This window comes from Theobroma umbraticum, unplaced genomic scaffold, assembly GCF_002168275.2.
Source record: "Theobroma umbraticum cultivar Fairchild unplaced genomic scaffold, ASM216827v3 scaffold_86.0, whole genome shotgun sequence".
Lineage (NCBI taxonomy): Eukaryota > Viridiplantae > Streptophyta > Magnoliopsida > Malvales > Malvaceae > Theobroma > Theobroma umbraticum.
The window spans coordinates 4843551-4861996 of record NW_018397263.1 but is presented as its reverse complement, the minus strand read 5'-3'; the positions used below and the strand labels follow the sequence as shown (position 1 = coordinate 4861996).

The 18446-nt window shown below is 27.9% G+C and overlaps 1 protein-coding gene across 1 annotated transcript; it reads left to right on the top strand.

Moving 5' to 3' along the window:
- Positions 1–9313: 9313 nt before the first annotated feature.
- On the top strand, positions 9314–10782 carry LOC110420603 (F-box family protein). The gene has a single exon (XM_021433981.2). The coding sequence runs from the start codon at positions 9352–9354 to the stop codon at positions 10405–10407; it is 1056 nt and encodes a 351-aa protein (XP_021289656.2). The 5' UTR covers positions 9314–9351; the 3' UTR covers positions 10408–10782.
- Positions 10783–18446: the final 7664 nt, after the last annotated feature.

The window sequence follows — 18446 nt, the reverse complement described above, 5'->3', positions numbered from 1 at the left end:
TTGCACAAAGGATATATTCAAGAAAGTATGAGTCCATGTGCAGTTTTCGCCTTATTATCTCCAAAAAAAATTAGAGTTGGAGGATGTGTGTGGATAGCCGAGCCATCAACAGAATTACTATTGGATGCAAGTTCTCAATTCCTAGGCTAGATGACATACTTTATAGATAACATGAGGCTAAAGTGTTCACAAAAATTTATCTTCGTAGTGGATACCACCAAATTCAAATTAGACCTAGGGATGAGTGGAAAACAGTTTTTAAGACAAAGGAAATGTGGTATGAGTGGCTCATGATGCCATTCGGGTTGACCAACGCGCCTAGTACCTTTATGCGATTGATAAATCAGGCACTGAAATCTTTTATTAGAAAATTTGTGGTGGTTTATTTTGATGATATCCTAATTTACAATAGATCAGAAGAAAAGCACCTTTTGCTCTTGCGCGAAGTATTAACGGTCTTACAAAAAAATAATTTGTATGTGAACTTGAAGAAGTGCAGCTTTATCACAAACAAGTTATTATTCCTGGGCTATGTAATTAGTGAAGATGGAATTCAGGTGGATTTACCAGACACAATGGAATTTCCAAAACATTCAATGTGGTGAACATTTACCCATTTCATTCATTAAGTAAACCCTTGTATCCAGATATACAAGTTAACTCGAGGTCTAGTTTTTCTCAAAAGGAAAGGACTGAGGTAGAACGTCTAGCAAATAATTTCTTGGAGCAGGCTGAGTGTCAAAAGCCAAACAAAAAGCTCAAAAGTCATAAATGGACATATTCATAACTTTAATATTTTCCAAATTTAGTTAGGAGTCTTACATAGGAATTATAGGTACAATAGATTTTTTTTATTTAATTTACTTGTATTAGGACTTTAGGATAGTCATGTTCTAATTAAGAATAAAATATTTATTTTATTTAAATTTTTTATTAATTATTCTAGTTGTACTAGACAACCAGAGGTAGAGTTTTGTTAGGACTTAGCCTATTATACTATAAATAGGACCCTTAGACTTAGTTTTTGAATCATCGAATAATATTCTAAGTTCTTCTCTCAAAACTTGAGTTTAAAGTTTCAATATTTGAAACTTAGTTATTAACCTTAAGGGGCATAGTCAAGAGCTAGCATTTATTTTCATGCTAACTCACTGCGTCAGAAACATAAATTTGAAATCTCAAGAAATTTATTCTATTAAATTAAATCTTTATAAGGATTAAAGCAATTCCAATGCATATGGTACAATCGTCTTAGTGAATATTTGTTGTAAGAATGCTATAAAAATTATCCTATATGTCCATGTGTTTTTATAAAGATTCGGATCTAAATTTGTAATAATTGTTGTTTATGTGGTTGACTTGAACATTATTGAAACTCTTAAAGAGTTATTAAAAGATGTGGATTACCTAAAAAAAACATTTAATATGAAAGACTTCAGAAAAAACAAAACCTTGTTTGGGTCTTTGGATTGAGTACTTGACAAATGAAATTTTTGTTGATCAATCAAATTATACAGCAAAAGTGCTAAAACAATTCTATATAAAACATATCTATTGAGTTTACCAATGGTTGTAAGGTTAATAGATATGAAAAAAAATTATTTTCTGACCTCATGAGGATAATGAAGAGCTTTTTAATCCTAAAGTATCATATCTTTATGCAATTGGAGCACTAATGTATCTTACTAGAAATACATGACCTGATATATCATTTGTTGTAAATTTATTAATAAGATATAGTTTTTCTCCAACTCGAAGACATTAGAATGAAATTAAACATACACTTCGATATCTTCGAAGAACATTGGATATGGGCTTATATTATTCAAATGCATTAAAATCATATTTAATTAGTTATGCAGTTGCAGAATATTTATTTAATCCACATAAGGTTCGATCTCAATCATGTTACTTTATCATATGTGAAGGTATGACTATTTCATGGCGTTCTGTAAAACAAATTATAGTTATTATTTCTTCTACCTTTGTAGAACTTTTAGCAATTCATGAGGTAAGTCATGAATGTGCCCGGTTAAGATTTATAACTCAACATATTCAAAAAATATGTAGGTTGTCAACCTAAAAATAAATTCCAACAATACTATATGAGGATAATACCGCTTGCATAACATAGTTAAATGAATGATATATTAAAGGCAATAGAACAACACATATTTTTCCAAAATTCTTCTTTCACTTATGATTTCTTAAAAAAAAAGATAATATTAGTGTTTAATAAATTCAGTCAAGTGACAATCTAGCAGATTTGTTAAAAAAGTTATTCTTGCTGCAACATTTGTAAAGTTGATACAAAAAATTGAAATGCATCATGTTAAAGATTTCTATAATGTAGTCATCAGGGAGAGTAAAATGCGCACTGTACTCTTTTCCTTCATCAAAGTTTTTCCCACTAAGTTTTCCTTGATAAGGTTTTTAAGGAGATAGTATTTCAAAACCGTATTCTTAAAAAGGAATTATGTACTCTTTTTTCTTCACTCGAATTTTTTTCCATAAAGTTTTTTTCTTATAAGGTTTTAACGAGACATATTCTTGATACAATGGATATTTAAGGGAAAACGTTATAAATATTTTTGTGAATATCCATTTATATTATGTATATCTAGATTTAAATGTAAATTAGATTAGATGAAGATTAAGATTCAATCCATCCATTTAATCTTTTAGTGTTATCTTCATCTTAAAAATTCAATCTAGATAAAAGGTTATTAACCTATAAATAAGCCCCTTCACTTTATTCCTAAACTCACTTGAATAAGATCTTCTTTCTCCCTTTAAATATTTTTTTCTCTTTAAATATTATTTTTCTCTAAATACTATCTCTTATTATTATTCTTTTAAGATTTATTTCATAATAGAAATTAAAAAAAATAAAACTCATGGAAGCCATTGTCAATGATTTATAATAACTAATTCTCATCCATATTAGTAATCAATTAAGGACGATATTATTGAGTAAGTTGATAATAACACCCCAATACAGGATGGATTAATTGGCTTTCGTGCATGTCTTGTTCTTCCAAGGAGCCAACCATACCTTATAAAGCGCCTTTGACTATACTTGTCATCTCCACAAGCTTTTGTATGTTTATGTGTATTATGTACATATATATATATATATATATAAAGTATACAAAGAAAAAGCAATTACTAGTCCCATTTGATCAGTTGTTTTAATAAATTAAGGATTAGATGAAGTTCCATTAAGTATGTATGATAAATAAAGTTTGAAAGCATTGAGCAAGTGAATGAGACACGAACGAGTGGCCTAACCTCCAAATATAAATGAAGGAACAAAAAGACGAGACGAAAGCAGAAAAAGCATCACCGCCAGGACATTTTTCGGGAATTCGTTTTCCACTCGTCGTGATTTGAGTGTCATTTTGGGGATTCGTTTTCCATGCTATACTTTTTCGTGGCCTTACCTCAGCCCATGCTTTTTGTTTTAGGCTTGTTTCTATTTTCAAGTGGTCTAATTACATCATGTAAGCTCTAAGGTCAAGAAAACCAGTACGCATATTGCGATATCATGTCATGTTGGTTCAATAATGGTTTAAACTTTAATTTTCGCACATTAAATACAATTAATTGATACTTGTTGAAGACCAACAACTCCTAGTGGTTGGAGAAAAATAATTGCTCTTGCACCGTCGTAGAAATTTATCAAAAATTAATAAATAATTTTTGTTGAAAAACACCATTTATTAATTCTATAGTGTATTAATTTTTAAAACATGTTTATTCAAAAGACACCTTTTTACAGAAAGTTGGAGATCAAACAAACCTTATATTGCGCACTTTAAAATTCTAATATAACACGAATTAAAGAAGTCTGTAATCCTCTGAGAGGTTTTTTTCATTGTTTGAAAAAAAAAATTTTATGAGGTGCATGAAGACTGTGACAATCAATGTAGAGTGCGAATTTTTTGACCTAAAAACGAAGAGAAAACTGAATGATGTGAGCTAAAATGACAAAAGTCAAAAAGTTAGGGCTTTAGATATATTAGTTTAATTAATTCTTTAAAATGATGGATGAACCTTATTTTTAAGTGTTGTGACGCAACATACACATGTTGAACTAGAGTTTTTTTTTAAAAAAAAAATTTCTCTTCACTAGACTGGCTAATCATATCACCGTTTTTCAACTTATTAATCATCAACAATAATCTCAATGCTTATGCAAATTTCAACCAAAGACAGGGATAAATTCACCTAGTCAAGCCTGAGTAACTCGGATGATTATGTTTATGAAATGCTAATTAAATTGTACAACAATTTGTTAATATAGATTACTATTCACCAAAAATAAAATATTCATAAGTTTATTATTTATTATTTGATATTATCTATGAACTATGGAAGCAATGAAGTTTACGAGAGATTGAACTATGCAAGCACATTGTAAGGAATGCAGTGTTTGGTTTTCAAATTAACCCTATGTATTAAAATGGAAGTTTAATATACTTATATATTTTTTATTATAAATTTTTATATGGTATTATCTCTTAAATAAATGTTTCAAAAAATAAACAAGCATCAGAAACAACAAATCCACGTTAATATTATTTGGAAAATAATTATTTATTTGTTAGCACTTTTGAAAATTTTAAAACATATTGTTATTATTATTATTTTGAAAAATTCAAAAATTTAAAAAAGGTAATAATTATTTTTTGTAAAGAAAAGTAAAAAAACACATAAAAGATTTCTCTTTGAAAAAAAAAATCTGAAAGTAAAAATGAAATATTTTTTATTTTTAATAGTTTATTAAAAATTACATAGAGGAAATAATTTTTATAAGTTTAAAAATTATGAGCATAAAAAGTGTAACCTATTTTTTCAAAAATTCTAAATATATTTTTTATTTCATGGATTTTCTAATATTTTATAATTTCTTAAAAAGAAAAATTATTCCTATTTTTATTGTTCTAGAATTTTTAAAACAATTAAAAATTATTTTTGGGTTTTCCAAAAAAAAATTAGAATTTCTAAAAATAAAATTTTTTTATGTTTTTGAAAATTTTATAGAATTTTTTTAAAAAATTAAAATTTTTTGTATTTTTTAATTTTTAAAATGATAAGATTTAAAATTTGGAATTTTATTGATTGATTTTTCTGTTTTCTTATATGAACTGTTAATGTTTTACTTGATTATATTTATTACTAAAATATGTAAATTCATAAAAAATTATTATATTGAATGGTTGATCTACCGTACAAGACTTTTTTTTCCTACTTGACAAAATTTGAAAATATCAAATAAAAAAAGTAAGTTATATTAAAAAGGGATTTTCGGTATAGTTTTTCTAATTAAGAACGGGTAAAAATATCAAATCAAGTTTGATAATATTATAGGGCAAGTTGCAATATGAGATTGTATTGATTTTTCAATACAATCATTAGTTGAAATATAATTGCATTACAATTTTATATTAAGTTAATTTATTTTAAAATAAATATAATATATATTAATTGAACATATTATAAAAAATATAAAAAAATAATCTTCATATCAAATGCTATTTACGTTGTTGATGTTACTCGAAGATTGATTTGTGAATTTTTTATCCAACCTAGTATTCAAAACAAAATTAGCATCCTTAAGAGTAGTAGGCTCGTTTGCATTGCCCGGCGGATTGAATTCCATTATCCTTTTTTTTTCTTTTTTAACAATAAAGGAATGTCAGCATCAATTTCCAATTAAGTAAAGCAAATAATTGTCACCTTCCGATGGTGAAAGCCAAAATGCAAAATCACTCCACGTCACAGATATATATTCCACGGCTGAGAGATTGGATTAAAAGTACCTAATCCGATCTCTCAAACGCCACTAGAGTTGACCAGTGTCGCCGCCGATTAATTAATTAGATATTAGGTGCGAGAGTGTTAAAACGTATTTCTTTAATCATCAAATCTAATTGACACTTGGTATATCCTAATTTTGATCTTTATCAACATCCGATCATTTAATTTATTAATTAATAAATAATTTTTTATTTAAAAAATTAAATTTAAATCCTCTTCTTTCAATTAAAATAAAAATTTTTGATGTCTATCCTTTCACTCACCGGGATGCATCACCAACCGCTGGACATGGTTTCCCATCCTCCCTACTAATTAAAGCCGCCGGCCGTACGGAACCATGCAACAAAAATTGTATTTTAATCTCCCTTGTAGCACTTTCGATTATCATCTCTTGGTTAATTGGTTTTTAGGTAAAATTAAACTAAATAGTCAAAAGCAAAACTATTTCTTGGATGTCAATCCCAATAAAAAGTAATTGAATAAAACAATCAGGTTGCCTCATTAAGTTATTTCTTGTTTATATAATTATTAATCACTAAAGAATTCCCCCACAGCCTATATATTTCCATGTGCCCAAGTTGGCTGCTGCATCTCTTTTGCTTCAACGCTAATCCTTGTTATTTCTAATGTTTTCTTGACTCTTATCTTAAACTAATGCTGTCTAATAAACGATATTGGAATAGCTGAGAAAACGTCAAGCAGAAAGATTCAATTTACAAGACAAATGAAAATGATGTTTCAACTCAGAAATCAGAATGGCTCATCTTTTATCTTGAAATTGCCATTGTTTGATTGATGAATGCTTGCATCATTACGTTTTTCCTTGACTAATGGAATATAGGTGCTGCAGAAGGTTCCATCAGGAGAAAAAATAAATAAATAAAAATACCTAAAATGATGTGACTTTACTTCTACCGTTGTTTAAAATATATCTTTGTACACATAAAATAAATAATGTTACATCAATAGCAAACTATATAATTTTGACAACTTGATTTTTATTAACAAATTAAATAAACAACTAAAGATGATGACAAATATTATATCAAAACAGTCAAACTTAGGGATCAAAACATTATTGAAGTAAAACTTTGAATTAAATTACGCAATTTCACTTTAATTGGCTTCTTTCAACCGCCATCTCAAATCTCAGGGCCATCTACATCTTCATCAAAGCAGCAAAAGTATCCTCAGGGATCAAAACGTTATTGAATTAAAACTTTGGAATAAATTATGCATTTGTAGCTCTTTCTAGAATTTTTAAATCATACAAGTATTAGTTTTAATTTTTTTTAATTTAAACTTGCATGTGCCTTCACAAATGGAAAACAAAACAGTTAGTTTTTAACAAATATCATGAAAATAACATGTGTTTATTTTGTTTTTTTTAATGATTTATGATTTTTTTATATCTTACAATGCAATCACATTAAAATGACGTTTGGTATTTTACTAAGAATATGAACGCTAAATATGTAATTATTGAGAATGTAATTATTAGAAATATAACATATAGTATTTCGTATACATGATAAAATGGTTATTGTAAGGAATATAATTGTTGGATACTTTACTAAAAATATAATATTAATTTACAAATTACTCTTATATAAAAAAAATTAACAATCAATATATTATTTTTAAAAAAAACCATTGTGGATTTTGATTGCTTGAAATCATTCTTGCAAAAAAAAAAAAAAAGAAAGAGGACAAGAATTTGTTAGGAATCTATCATGTATGGATGAAGTTACTCAAAACCTAATGGTTTGCATTGCTAAAATGGGTTTTCCATTTCATCAATTATGCTCTCTCGAAGTTGCATTTATTTTTTTTTGAAAAATTAAACTTTAAATTAAAGAAAAAGAGGGAACAATCATTCACTCTTAGTTCATTATATGAAGAGTTTGTTTTGCTATACCTTAATCTAGTAAAACATTCCAAAATCTTTGTCCAAATGGTAATCAACCAATCTATACATAAGAATCAAATTTCCCTTGCTGTTTTGGGTATCTCAGACTTACTCATCAACCAGGAAAAAAAAAAAACTAGAAACACACAATAAAACAAAAAAAACTCAACCGGCTCAACAATGAAGGATTTACAACAAATAAATTAAGAGTTGGAAAACAAAAGGAAACAGGGGAAATAATTTGTAATGAAAGATCAATGATGAAGGGATTCCCATTAAGCATCAATTACAACCCAGATTAAAATGAAACCAAATAAGCTAGAGTGAGCGGCTAGGATTCCTACTAGTGGCAACCAGAAGAAGAAGAAGAATAGAAAATAGAAGAAAGGCTTGGCCGCGGTAAGATGGTTTGGGAAAAAAATGTGACTTTTATTTTGCAAAAGGGAAGTTACGTTCCCTCCGTAATGAAGGGAATGACATTCTTTTTGCTTATTGTAATCATATTAAATCCATTTGTAAAAAGAAAGTTACTTTTTTTCTATAATTGGAGATTACATTAGCTTCAATATAATCACATTACATTCATTAACTATAATGTGATTGTATTATAATTATAAATTATTTTAATCTTCAAAATATATGTTAAAATATAATATAATTAGACACATTGTTAAAAATATGAGTACGTATCTCTCGTGCCAAACTTTACTAAGTAGTGTTTGGAATGAAGAAAGTAGGAGCGTATCCTCCACAATGTATCTAATTAATTTATATTTTAGAGTTTGTTTTGTATTGCAATGTAAAATTATAATACGATCATATTATAGTTAATGCATATAATGTAATTGCGGTTTAAAACCAATGTAATTAGATTGCATTGTACTTTACAATGTTATTAAAGACATTTTTATACTTTTATTTTATTACTTTGTTAAAAATATTTTACAATGTTATAACTTTTTTTTATAGATTTCGAAGGATGTATTTTTATTATTCGTAGTAGTCACGATGACTATCAATAAAATCAAATTTTTTTAAAAATTAAATTAAAATATATAATATAAAAAAATTATATTAAAAAATAAAAATAAAAAATTATAATAAAAAATAAAAATAAAATATATGATATTAAAAATATATTTAAGAGATGATATTATATAAAAATTAATAATAAAAAAATATAAATATATTAAATTTATATTTTAATAAATAAAAAAATTTTAAAAATTAATATTACATTCTTAATAAAGTAATTATAAATTAAATACTTTGATGTTATATCTTTTATATTTTAATTATTAATTTATTTATATATTAAATATTATAATATTATTTTTTTATAATTATATTATATTATAAAATACTGAACATTTTAATAAATGTGTGGAATGCTTTGCTTTAAACAGAGGAGATTCCTTGCATTAAAAATTAGCTGTAATGCGCTAATAGTTAAACTTTTAAATGGCACTTTCGTCATTAAATGCAAAGGAAAGGGCATTTACCAAATTCTTGGACTGCCATCCTCAAGTTACTACTATATAAGCCTCAAACCGCAAATTCTCCGCTCCAAACACCCAAAAAAAAAACCGCTTCTTTCAAAACAAAAGAACGTTAACACCATGGTCGGTTCCTGTACTTCGCCACCACCAGCGGCACTCTGCTCCCCCTACATCACCATCGTTGGTCAGAACACCACAGCAACAATCTCCACCCTCCATCCAGACATCATAGAGACCCACATATTGACCCGACTTGACGGCCCAACTCTCGCATCCGCCTCCTGCGCCTCCACTGACCTCCGTGCACTCACGTCACAGGAAAACCTCTGGACCAACATTTGTCACTCCATGTGGCCTTCCACTACCTATCCACGTGTTCGCCACGTCATCTCTCACTTCCCCAACGGTTCCCGCTCCTTTTTCTCAGACGCCTTCCCATTAGACACTGAACCCGCGTGTTTCGGAAACCCGTCGGAAACGTCTGACCTTCCATCAGAATTAATCTCAGCCGTTGATATTTATTACAAGAAAGAACTGATTTTTAGCAAAGTCGTCGAAACCGAAACGGTAACCGCTTGGTTCAAATGCTCACCGTTTCGGGTCGATTTATTGGATCCTAAAGAAGCAGTTTCGACCCGGATACCACACCCGGATACGGAGGACACTTGTCGAGATCTGGAGGAAGACATGGAGTTGAGCTGGATCTTGATCGACCCGATAGGAAAACGGGCGATGAATATCTCGAGTCAAAGACCGGTGGCAGTACACCGGCACTGGCTGAGCGGGGAGTTGCAGGTGAAGTTCGCGGCTGTGGTGGCCGGTGGGGAGAGTGAGACGGCGACTGAGTTGGTGCAGTGCGGCGTGGTGGTTACGTGCGGGGTGTCGGCGAGAGGGGAAATGCACTTGACGGAGGTGAGTTTGCAGGTGGAGGACATGGATGGGATGTTTTTGAATGGGAGGGACAGCTCGGTAATTTTGAAGAAGGGCTTGGACGGTGAAAGAGGAAAAGGAAAAAGGAGGGAAGCGGAAAGGAAGAAGGGATTTCTAAAGTTTTCGGAAAGGAAAAGAGCAAGGAAAGAAGAGAAGTTGAGAAGGGAAGGGACACTGGATTTGCTTTGCCTTACCATCGGGGGTTTGGCGTTTTGTTCCTTGGGATTATTTCTTCTGTTGAGATGAAAAAGAACAAATTCAAAAAAATTAATTCAATTAAGAAAAGCATAGAGAGAGGAGAAATTATTAACATATAATAATTTCGACAACAACTAGGTTGTATTGTGTTAAGAATTATAGTCGGTAATCTTTCTTTATGTTAATTATGAAATGCACTACCTATACCTTCTTCAAAGGCTCGTTCAGTCAGGATGGGTGCAAAGCAACGCATATGTCATCTTAATTTAAGGAATTGAATAGCTTATTTACTTGTAAACTTTATTCGACAAGAAAAACACTAAAGCAAGGACAGGGTTTACATTTTCTTTTTCCATTTTTCATTCGTATCGTGTAATATTTCCTGTAATTCTACAGAAAAAACACAAAGAAAGAAAGAGGATACAATTACCAATCATCAAGCATCCAGGATTTTAAGATTTTCTTTTTTGTGGGTTTTATTGATTTTGCTAACAAGTGCCACTAGACTCTATTATAAGGTTTAATTAATGTACCATTTATAATAAAATAAGATTCCATTAGCTAGATGGCAAAGGCAAAAGATGCCACTTAAGATAGTCATTTAATACATTAATCATATATATATATATATATATATTGTGCGCTGGCAAAAGGACAGCAATGAAGATGTTCGTTACTTTTCATTATAGATTGATATATATATATATATATGTATTTAAAAAAATTTACGATTTGCTCATATTATTTTTCTTTTTTTAATTAAATTCCCATCTACCCGTCTATTCAATTTAAGGCCATTAACATTTTAATCATAAATTAATTTTATTATGTATTAATCGTTTTGAGATGAAACAGTGAATATTTCCATTACCTTTTAGTAGCGAAGAAGAGAGTTTTTAATCTCAGACTTTATTTTTTAGAGTGAAAACTAAAGAGTTGTCCCTGACGATGTAGTAGATAGAAAAGAGTGGAAAGTTCAAGCTTATGTCGTTAATTAGAGTACCATATTGACTTCATATTGGCTCTTCTTCTTAAAAAGAGATTGAGTCTTAATTGGACCATCTCAATCTCGTTAAAGAATATAATCTTTAATGGAATAATAAGATTTATCTTATCTGAGTGGGAGACATTATCCTTTCCCATAATAAACTTTTTGACACATTCTTTTTTTGAAAACTTAGAAGAATAATTTTTCGAAGGTGATAAGATTTCATTTGGTTAGAATGAAAGAAAATCTTACAAAAATGAATAATATATAAAGTGAATCCTATTCATAGTTTAACTTTATTTAAGTATTGTAATTTAATTAGGTAATAGTATTATATTATAACTTTAACTAAATAATTTATATATTATCTTAATATTGTTTGCAACTTTGGATAGTGAAAATATGAGGTGAGATAGTGCACCAATTGGATAAAATCCAAAAAGTGCCTTCAAAACACTTCAAAAGAATACTTTAGTCCTCTTATTTTAAAATAATGTTTTTGATCCCTATTAATACTATTAGTCAATAATTAAAAAAATTAGAGCTAATACTGCATACATATTTTAAAATATAAATACCTTTTATATATTTTTTTAATTTAAGAATATTCTTTTTTTTAAAAAAAAACTATTTATTGTTCCTTTTAAACCTTAATAAAAACAAGTATAAAAAATTTTGATTTAAAGGCCTAAAAATTTGAACCTGTATCTACTTTAAAAACCATAAACTTCTTTCTTGATGTAAAGTCTATATTTATCATACTCTTTTTTTTTTCAACAGTTTAAGAAATTTTTCTTGATTGAAAAGAATGTATTAAAAAGTAAATTTTTTGTTCAATGATGAATATTTCAAATTTGAAGGTGTCAGATCAAGAGATTAATTTCTTAAATAATGAATATACATTCAATTCTTCTTTCACTCAATTTTCTTTTTTTTTTTTTGCTTTGAAACTTTTACTATGGTTCGACATTCCAAAACTCTTGAATAATAAAGGTTTAATTTTCCTCTTTTCCATAGCTTATTCGGAATAGTTTTACTCCTTTTATTTGAGATTCTATTTAATATATGGCAAACCGTTAATAAGGCTTTGCCCAAAATCCTTTTCTCAAACTTTAATTAAAAAGCAAAGTATTGACCACTTTCATAAGAACTCGAATCTTACGTTTCGTTACACCATTTTGTTTTGGTGCATACAGGGATGGAAGGATAGGGGTGGCGACTGCCATCATTAGTTTTTAATTTTTTTTATTATCATACTGTAAAAGGAGAAAAATTATAAGTCAATTACGTGTCGTCACTTGGACTTGATAATGTTATAAGCATGTAATTAATTATAAAATAATTAATATATTGGTTGGATTATTTCAAAGACATATAATTGAAACAATTCACTTATGTGTCATATATTTATCTCTTGAGATAATTTGAAGATAATATTTAAATTAGACCAACCAAAATTTAATTATTGATCATCCAATTCATCTCTAAATAAATTAAGGTAATTTAGAAATAATATTCATATTTTTGACCAATAAAAATTTAATTATTGATCATTTAATTTATCTCTAATAATTATATTAATTTAGAGATAAAAATCAAATTGGATTATTTTTTATCTCTAAATAAATTAAGATAATTTAGAGACAATACCTAACTTCGGCCAACAAAAATTTAAGGACTCAAAGTTCGGTCAAACAAAATACTTTTAATGAATCATCATAATTTATCTATAAATAAATTAAAATAATTTAGAGACAATTCAAAGAGACTACATTCTCATCAAAGTCTCCCACCTAGCATTATAAATAGATGGCTCCTCTAAGCAATTTTGATTCATTCATAAGCATTCGAAGATTGGGGGGTATTCGAAGATTAAGAGTATTTCAGAGATCAAGAAGAGTAGAAGATTTTTAAAGTAAAGATTAAGCAACAGTGAGGTTCACGATCAAGATCAAGTGGCAACGAAGCTCATAATCAAGATCATGCGGCAATGATGTTTGTGATCAAGATCAAACGGCAATGAAGTTCGTGATCAAGATACCAAGTGTTCGTGATCAAGATCAAGTCGTAAAGACCATTGAAGCGAAGATATCAAGCATTCGTGATCAAGATTAAGTCGTGAACCCTTAAAGCAAAGATTAAGCAAAGTTCATGATCAAGACTAAGTCCGAGTTCATAACTCTTGAAGACGACGTGAAGAAATTAATCAAAAAAATTTTCAGAGATTATCACTTTTATTATCAAATATTTGTATTTGTCTCATAATTTTCAACTTAAGAAATTTCGACGAGAAATTTGTGTGTACACATACATATAAAATTTAAGATATGTTTGTTTGCCAGCCCTAATAATTAAATCAAATAACTATTTTTTGAATAGTCATAAATTTTTTAGCAAAACCATTAATTGGTTTCGGTTCAATTCCTCTTGAGCTCAAATTTTAGAATTTTTTTCCTTTTTTACCTTTCCTTTTTGGCTGGCTAGAATTTTTTTTCTTTTATCCACTGTTTTTCTTTTTTAAATCTTTTGGAGGCTTCCCATTCATTAAATTGGAAAAACCTTTTCTTTATTTCTTTTTGAATCAATCAAATAATTATCATTTATGTAATCAAAAAAACCTTTCATCAAATCAAAAAAATCATTTCTCTCTCTCTCTCTCTTTTTATAAATCAATCAAACAATTATCATTCATGAAATTAGAAAAACCCTTCATCAAATTGAAAAATCATTCCTCTTTTTTTTTTTGTGAATCAATCAAACAATTATCATTCATCAAATTAAAAAATCCCTTTCTCCTATTCTTTGTTTTTCATGAATCATTCAAATAGTTTTTTACTCTTTTTTCTCTCCAAACCAAATATCTATTAATATGTATTGGAGTATTTAACCCTTTCTCTTATTCTATTTTTTATGAATCAATCAAAACAATTATCATTCATCAAATTAGAGAAACCTTTTCTTCCGAACAATTTTTTTTCTCTTTTTTTCTCTCCAAACCAAATGACTATTAATATGTATTGGAGGATTTGGCTTTAGCATGTATTTTCCTGAATAATTGGATAGACTAGAGTTTGAACACTTAACATAATTTTACTAGAATATTTTGTAATATTGTATATAATCTACTATGGTTCTATGTCAAAAATACAACGCTTAATAGCTTACAATAATTAATATGAAAATCTAATGTTAATTTTTTTTTTGCTTTATATCTATTTATATTAGTGAATCTGAAAACTTATATTTAAAATTTTAATGAAATTTTATATTATAATTTAATTTTATTTCAAAAGTGATAAATTTTTGCTCTGAATCAAATCATTGTCTTAATCCATGACCTTGTATGATTATCCTTTAACCACCTTTCATGCAAAATCCTAGATTCACCATTGAGCGCGTATGGAGTAGTAATCTCATGAATAATACCAGTGGATTTGAAATATTTAGGACCATAATATTCACCTCATGTATGACTTTGTAAACATTTGACAAGCAATTCACAATGCAAGTCAATTTAATTTTTATAGATTCAAAACTTCTTCATTACTTCCATCTTCAACATGCAATAACTAAACATAGTAATATCTAGAGAAATCACTTATAAATGTTACGAAATATTTCTTTCCACCAATAGATGGAGTACTATGCATGTCATAAACATAAAAATATATTAATGCAAACAATTTAGAGTTTCTTTCTACCTTAGGAAATAAGCTTTTTGTGATTTTAATAACCATCACTACTAGAGAGCAAGGTTTTTTTGACGGAATACAATTCGTTAGCAAATACTAACAGAAAGGACTTGTGAATATTACTGACGGATTACAGACCTAACACAAACGAAATTTACTAACAGAATTATTTTAGTCAGTAATAACTTTAGTGCCAAAATAAGTTAAAAGGCACTAAAATTACTAACTGAATTTAGTGGTTGGTAACTTCACACCAATGGCATTTATCGATGAAATTTATCAATAGAATTTCAGTTAGCATGAATATCAATTTAGTTACAGAATTACTGACGAAATTTTTGTTGGTATTAGCAATGGTCTTTTTCAAGTGTTTATCGATGAAATTGTTGATGAAAATTCTGTCAAAAATAAAAATTAATATTACCAACAGAATTTTCATTAGTAAACATAAATAATATGTTTATGCTTAGTTTGCCTCATCCATGCCTTTGGTGCCAACTCGTCGTTACCCATTGCCGTTTCAACCCTTTCCCATGCAAATCTTTACCATCGAGCCTCTCTTGTGTTGTCGATCCCATGCCATGAGCCTCTTCTGTGCCATGAAGCTTTTCCTTTCTTGTCTCAAGCCGTGCCCTACGGAGGTTGTCCCATCCTAAGCCTTACCTTGCCTTGTGAAGGTTATCTCATGCTAAGCCATACAATCAAGCCTTTCTTTTCCTGTCCCGAGTTATGCCATGGAAGAGTTTTTGCCATGCTCAGTCATACCGTCGAGCCTCTTTCTCTCATCTCGAGCCATGCCCTGTAGAGGTTCTCCCTTGCCCAACCTTGTTCAATTTAAGCCAAGCTTGCCCCTCTCAGTCCACCAGCAAGTAAGCATAAGTTTGTGGGTTTTTTTTGTTATTATTTGTGTTGTTTTACCATGTAATAATCTACCGTTGCTATTGTTGGTTGTATTGTGGTTGTTATTTTGTAGGGTTGTAGGATTGTAGGATTGGTTCCTATTATTTTTGAGCTTGAGAATGTTAAATGACTGTGTGATTGGTTGATATTTCGGTTGCTGTTATGAAGGCATTGCTTGACTGGAAGCTAGATGTTGTTGTCATTTTTTTTATTATGGTTGCTGTTATTTATATTATTTTGTGAAATACTTGAGCATGTAATTTTTCTTGATGGAGTTGCTTGTTAATTGATTATAGAGTATGGGGGATTATGATTGCTAAATTTAATTGAAGCATGTTGTTTTTTGTGCTTGTTTATTGATTGGAAATTGTTGTCGTTGAGTAGGTTGCTTGAGTGGAAGCTGGAAGCTATTGCCAAGTTTTTTTTTTTTGGATTGTGGTTGCTATTATTTTTGTTGTTCTGTAAAATCCTTGAGCATGAAAGTTTTTTTGATGAAGTTGTTTGTTAATTGACTGTGAAGTGAGGGGGATTGCGATTGTTGAATTTAATTGACGCTTGTTTTCTTTTTCTTGTTTAGTGACTAGAAGTTGTTGTCGTTGTTATTAAGTGTGTTGCTTGATTAGAAGATGGAAGATGTTGCCATTTTTTTTTTTGGATTGTGGATGCTGTTATATTTGTTGTTGTGTGAAATCCCTGAGCATATAATTTTTTGAATGATGTTGCTTGTTAATTGACTTTGAGCTGTAAAGTATTGTGGTTGTTGAATTTAATTGACTGTTCCTGTTGCATAGCAAATGCAATATCAAAGTTACACGTCTCTATTCATGAAAGTTAACATTGAAATTTTAGCTCATCAAAATAATTTCCTAGTATTAACCCCAACGCATATATTGAGTATTTGATTTAATAGTAGATATACCTAGTTTGAACAAAAAGAATTTGGTCACATTCATTTTTTAAAAAATATTACAATATAATAATTTTGATTAAAATTTACAATAAAAAGTTATAATTTCATGATAAATTTGATATACTATGTATACATAATTTTTATTTATTTACAATAACAAAACTTTTATAATATATATTAAATATATAATGATAAATTTGATGTAATATATATATATAATTTTTATTGATTTACAAAAATAAAAATTATATGAAAATTATATATATATATATATAATACCCGAAATATATAATGATGTACAATAACAAAAATTATATATACAATTTTATTGAATTACAATCACAAAAGTAATATATATATATAAATATATAATATATATAATTACTAATAAATTTGATGAAATATGTATCCATTAGTGTTATTGATTTACAAAAGCAAAAATTATATGAAAATTATATATAATATATTAAATATATAATGATGTACAATAAGAAAAATTATATACATATATATATGTATGTATATAAATTATATATAATGATAAATTAGAAGCTTTTCAAAAAAAAATAATGATAAATTTGATAAAATATATATCAATTATTTTTATTGATTTACAAAAACAAAAATTATATGAAAATTATATAGATAATATATTAAACATATAATAATGTACAATAAGAAAAATTATATACATACATATATATATGTATGCATATAAATTATATATAATGATAAATTTGATGTCCTATATATATATATAATTTTATTGAATTACAATAACAAAAGTAATATATATAATATAATATAATATAATATATATAATTAATGATAAATTTGATGAACTATATATCCATTATTTTTTATTGATTTACAAAAAAAAATTATATGGATATTATATATATAATATATTAAATATATAATAATGTACAATAAGGAAATTTAGAGACATATATATGTATATAAATTATATATATAATGATAAATTTGAAACTTTTCAAAAAAATAATGATAAATTTTATCTAATATATATACATAATTTTTATTGATTGACAATAACAAAAATGATAATATTATATATATTATAATATTATTTATATAATGATAAATTTGATGTAGTATATATACAGAATTTTATTGATTTACATTAACAAAAATAATATATATAAAATCTATGATGAATGTGACAAAATTCCTTTGATTATATGACTAATTCTAGTAATTAATTAATAATCAAATTAGGGTCTCTTATTATGGACAACATCATTTGTCCTTTATATGTTTTCAGAATGGAGTAAGCTTGGATTTAGATGTATTCTTGATTGCATTCAAGTGGATATCTTAGGATAGAATTTGTGTATGGCATTGAAAAATTATTTCATTTGCCTTTTGTCAATATAGATATGTCAGTGGGAATAAGATCAAATGTCCTTACTCTCGGTGTTTGAATAGCAAGTTCTTAATTGCTGATCAAGTTCAGGGGCGTCAATTTTGTAAAGGTTTTATCGGTGTGTACACAATATGCTGATCATTCCATGTGGAACAATCATTTGGACGTTGTGTTGATGATCATGTCAAAGAAGAAGTTTATGGTGCTAGA

Coding starts and splice junctions, on each gene's coding strand:
- LOC110420603 (XM_021433981.2), top strand. CDS start 9,352: ATGGTCGGTTCCTGTACTTCGCCACCACCAGCGGCACTCTGCTCCCCC.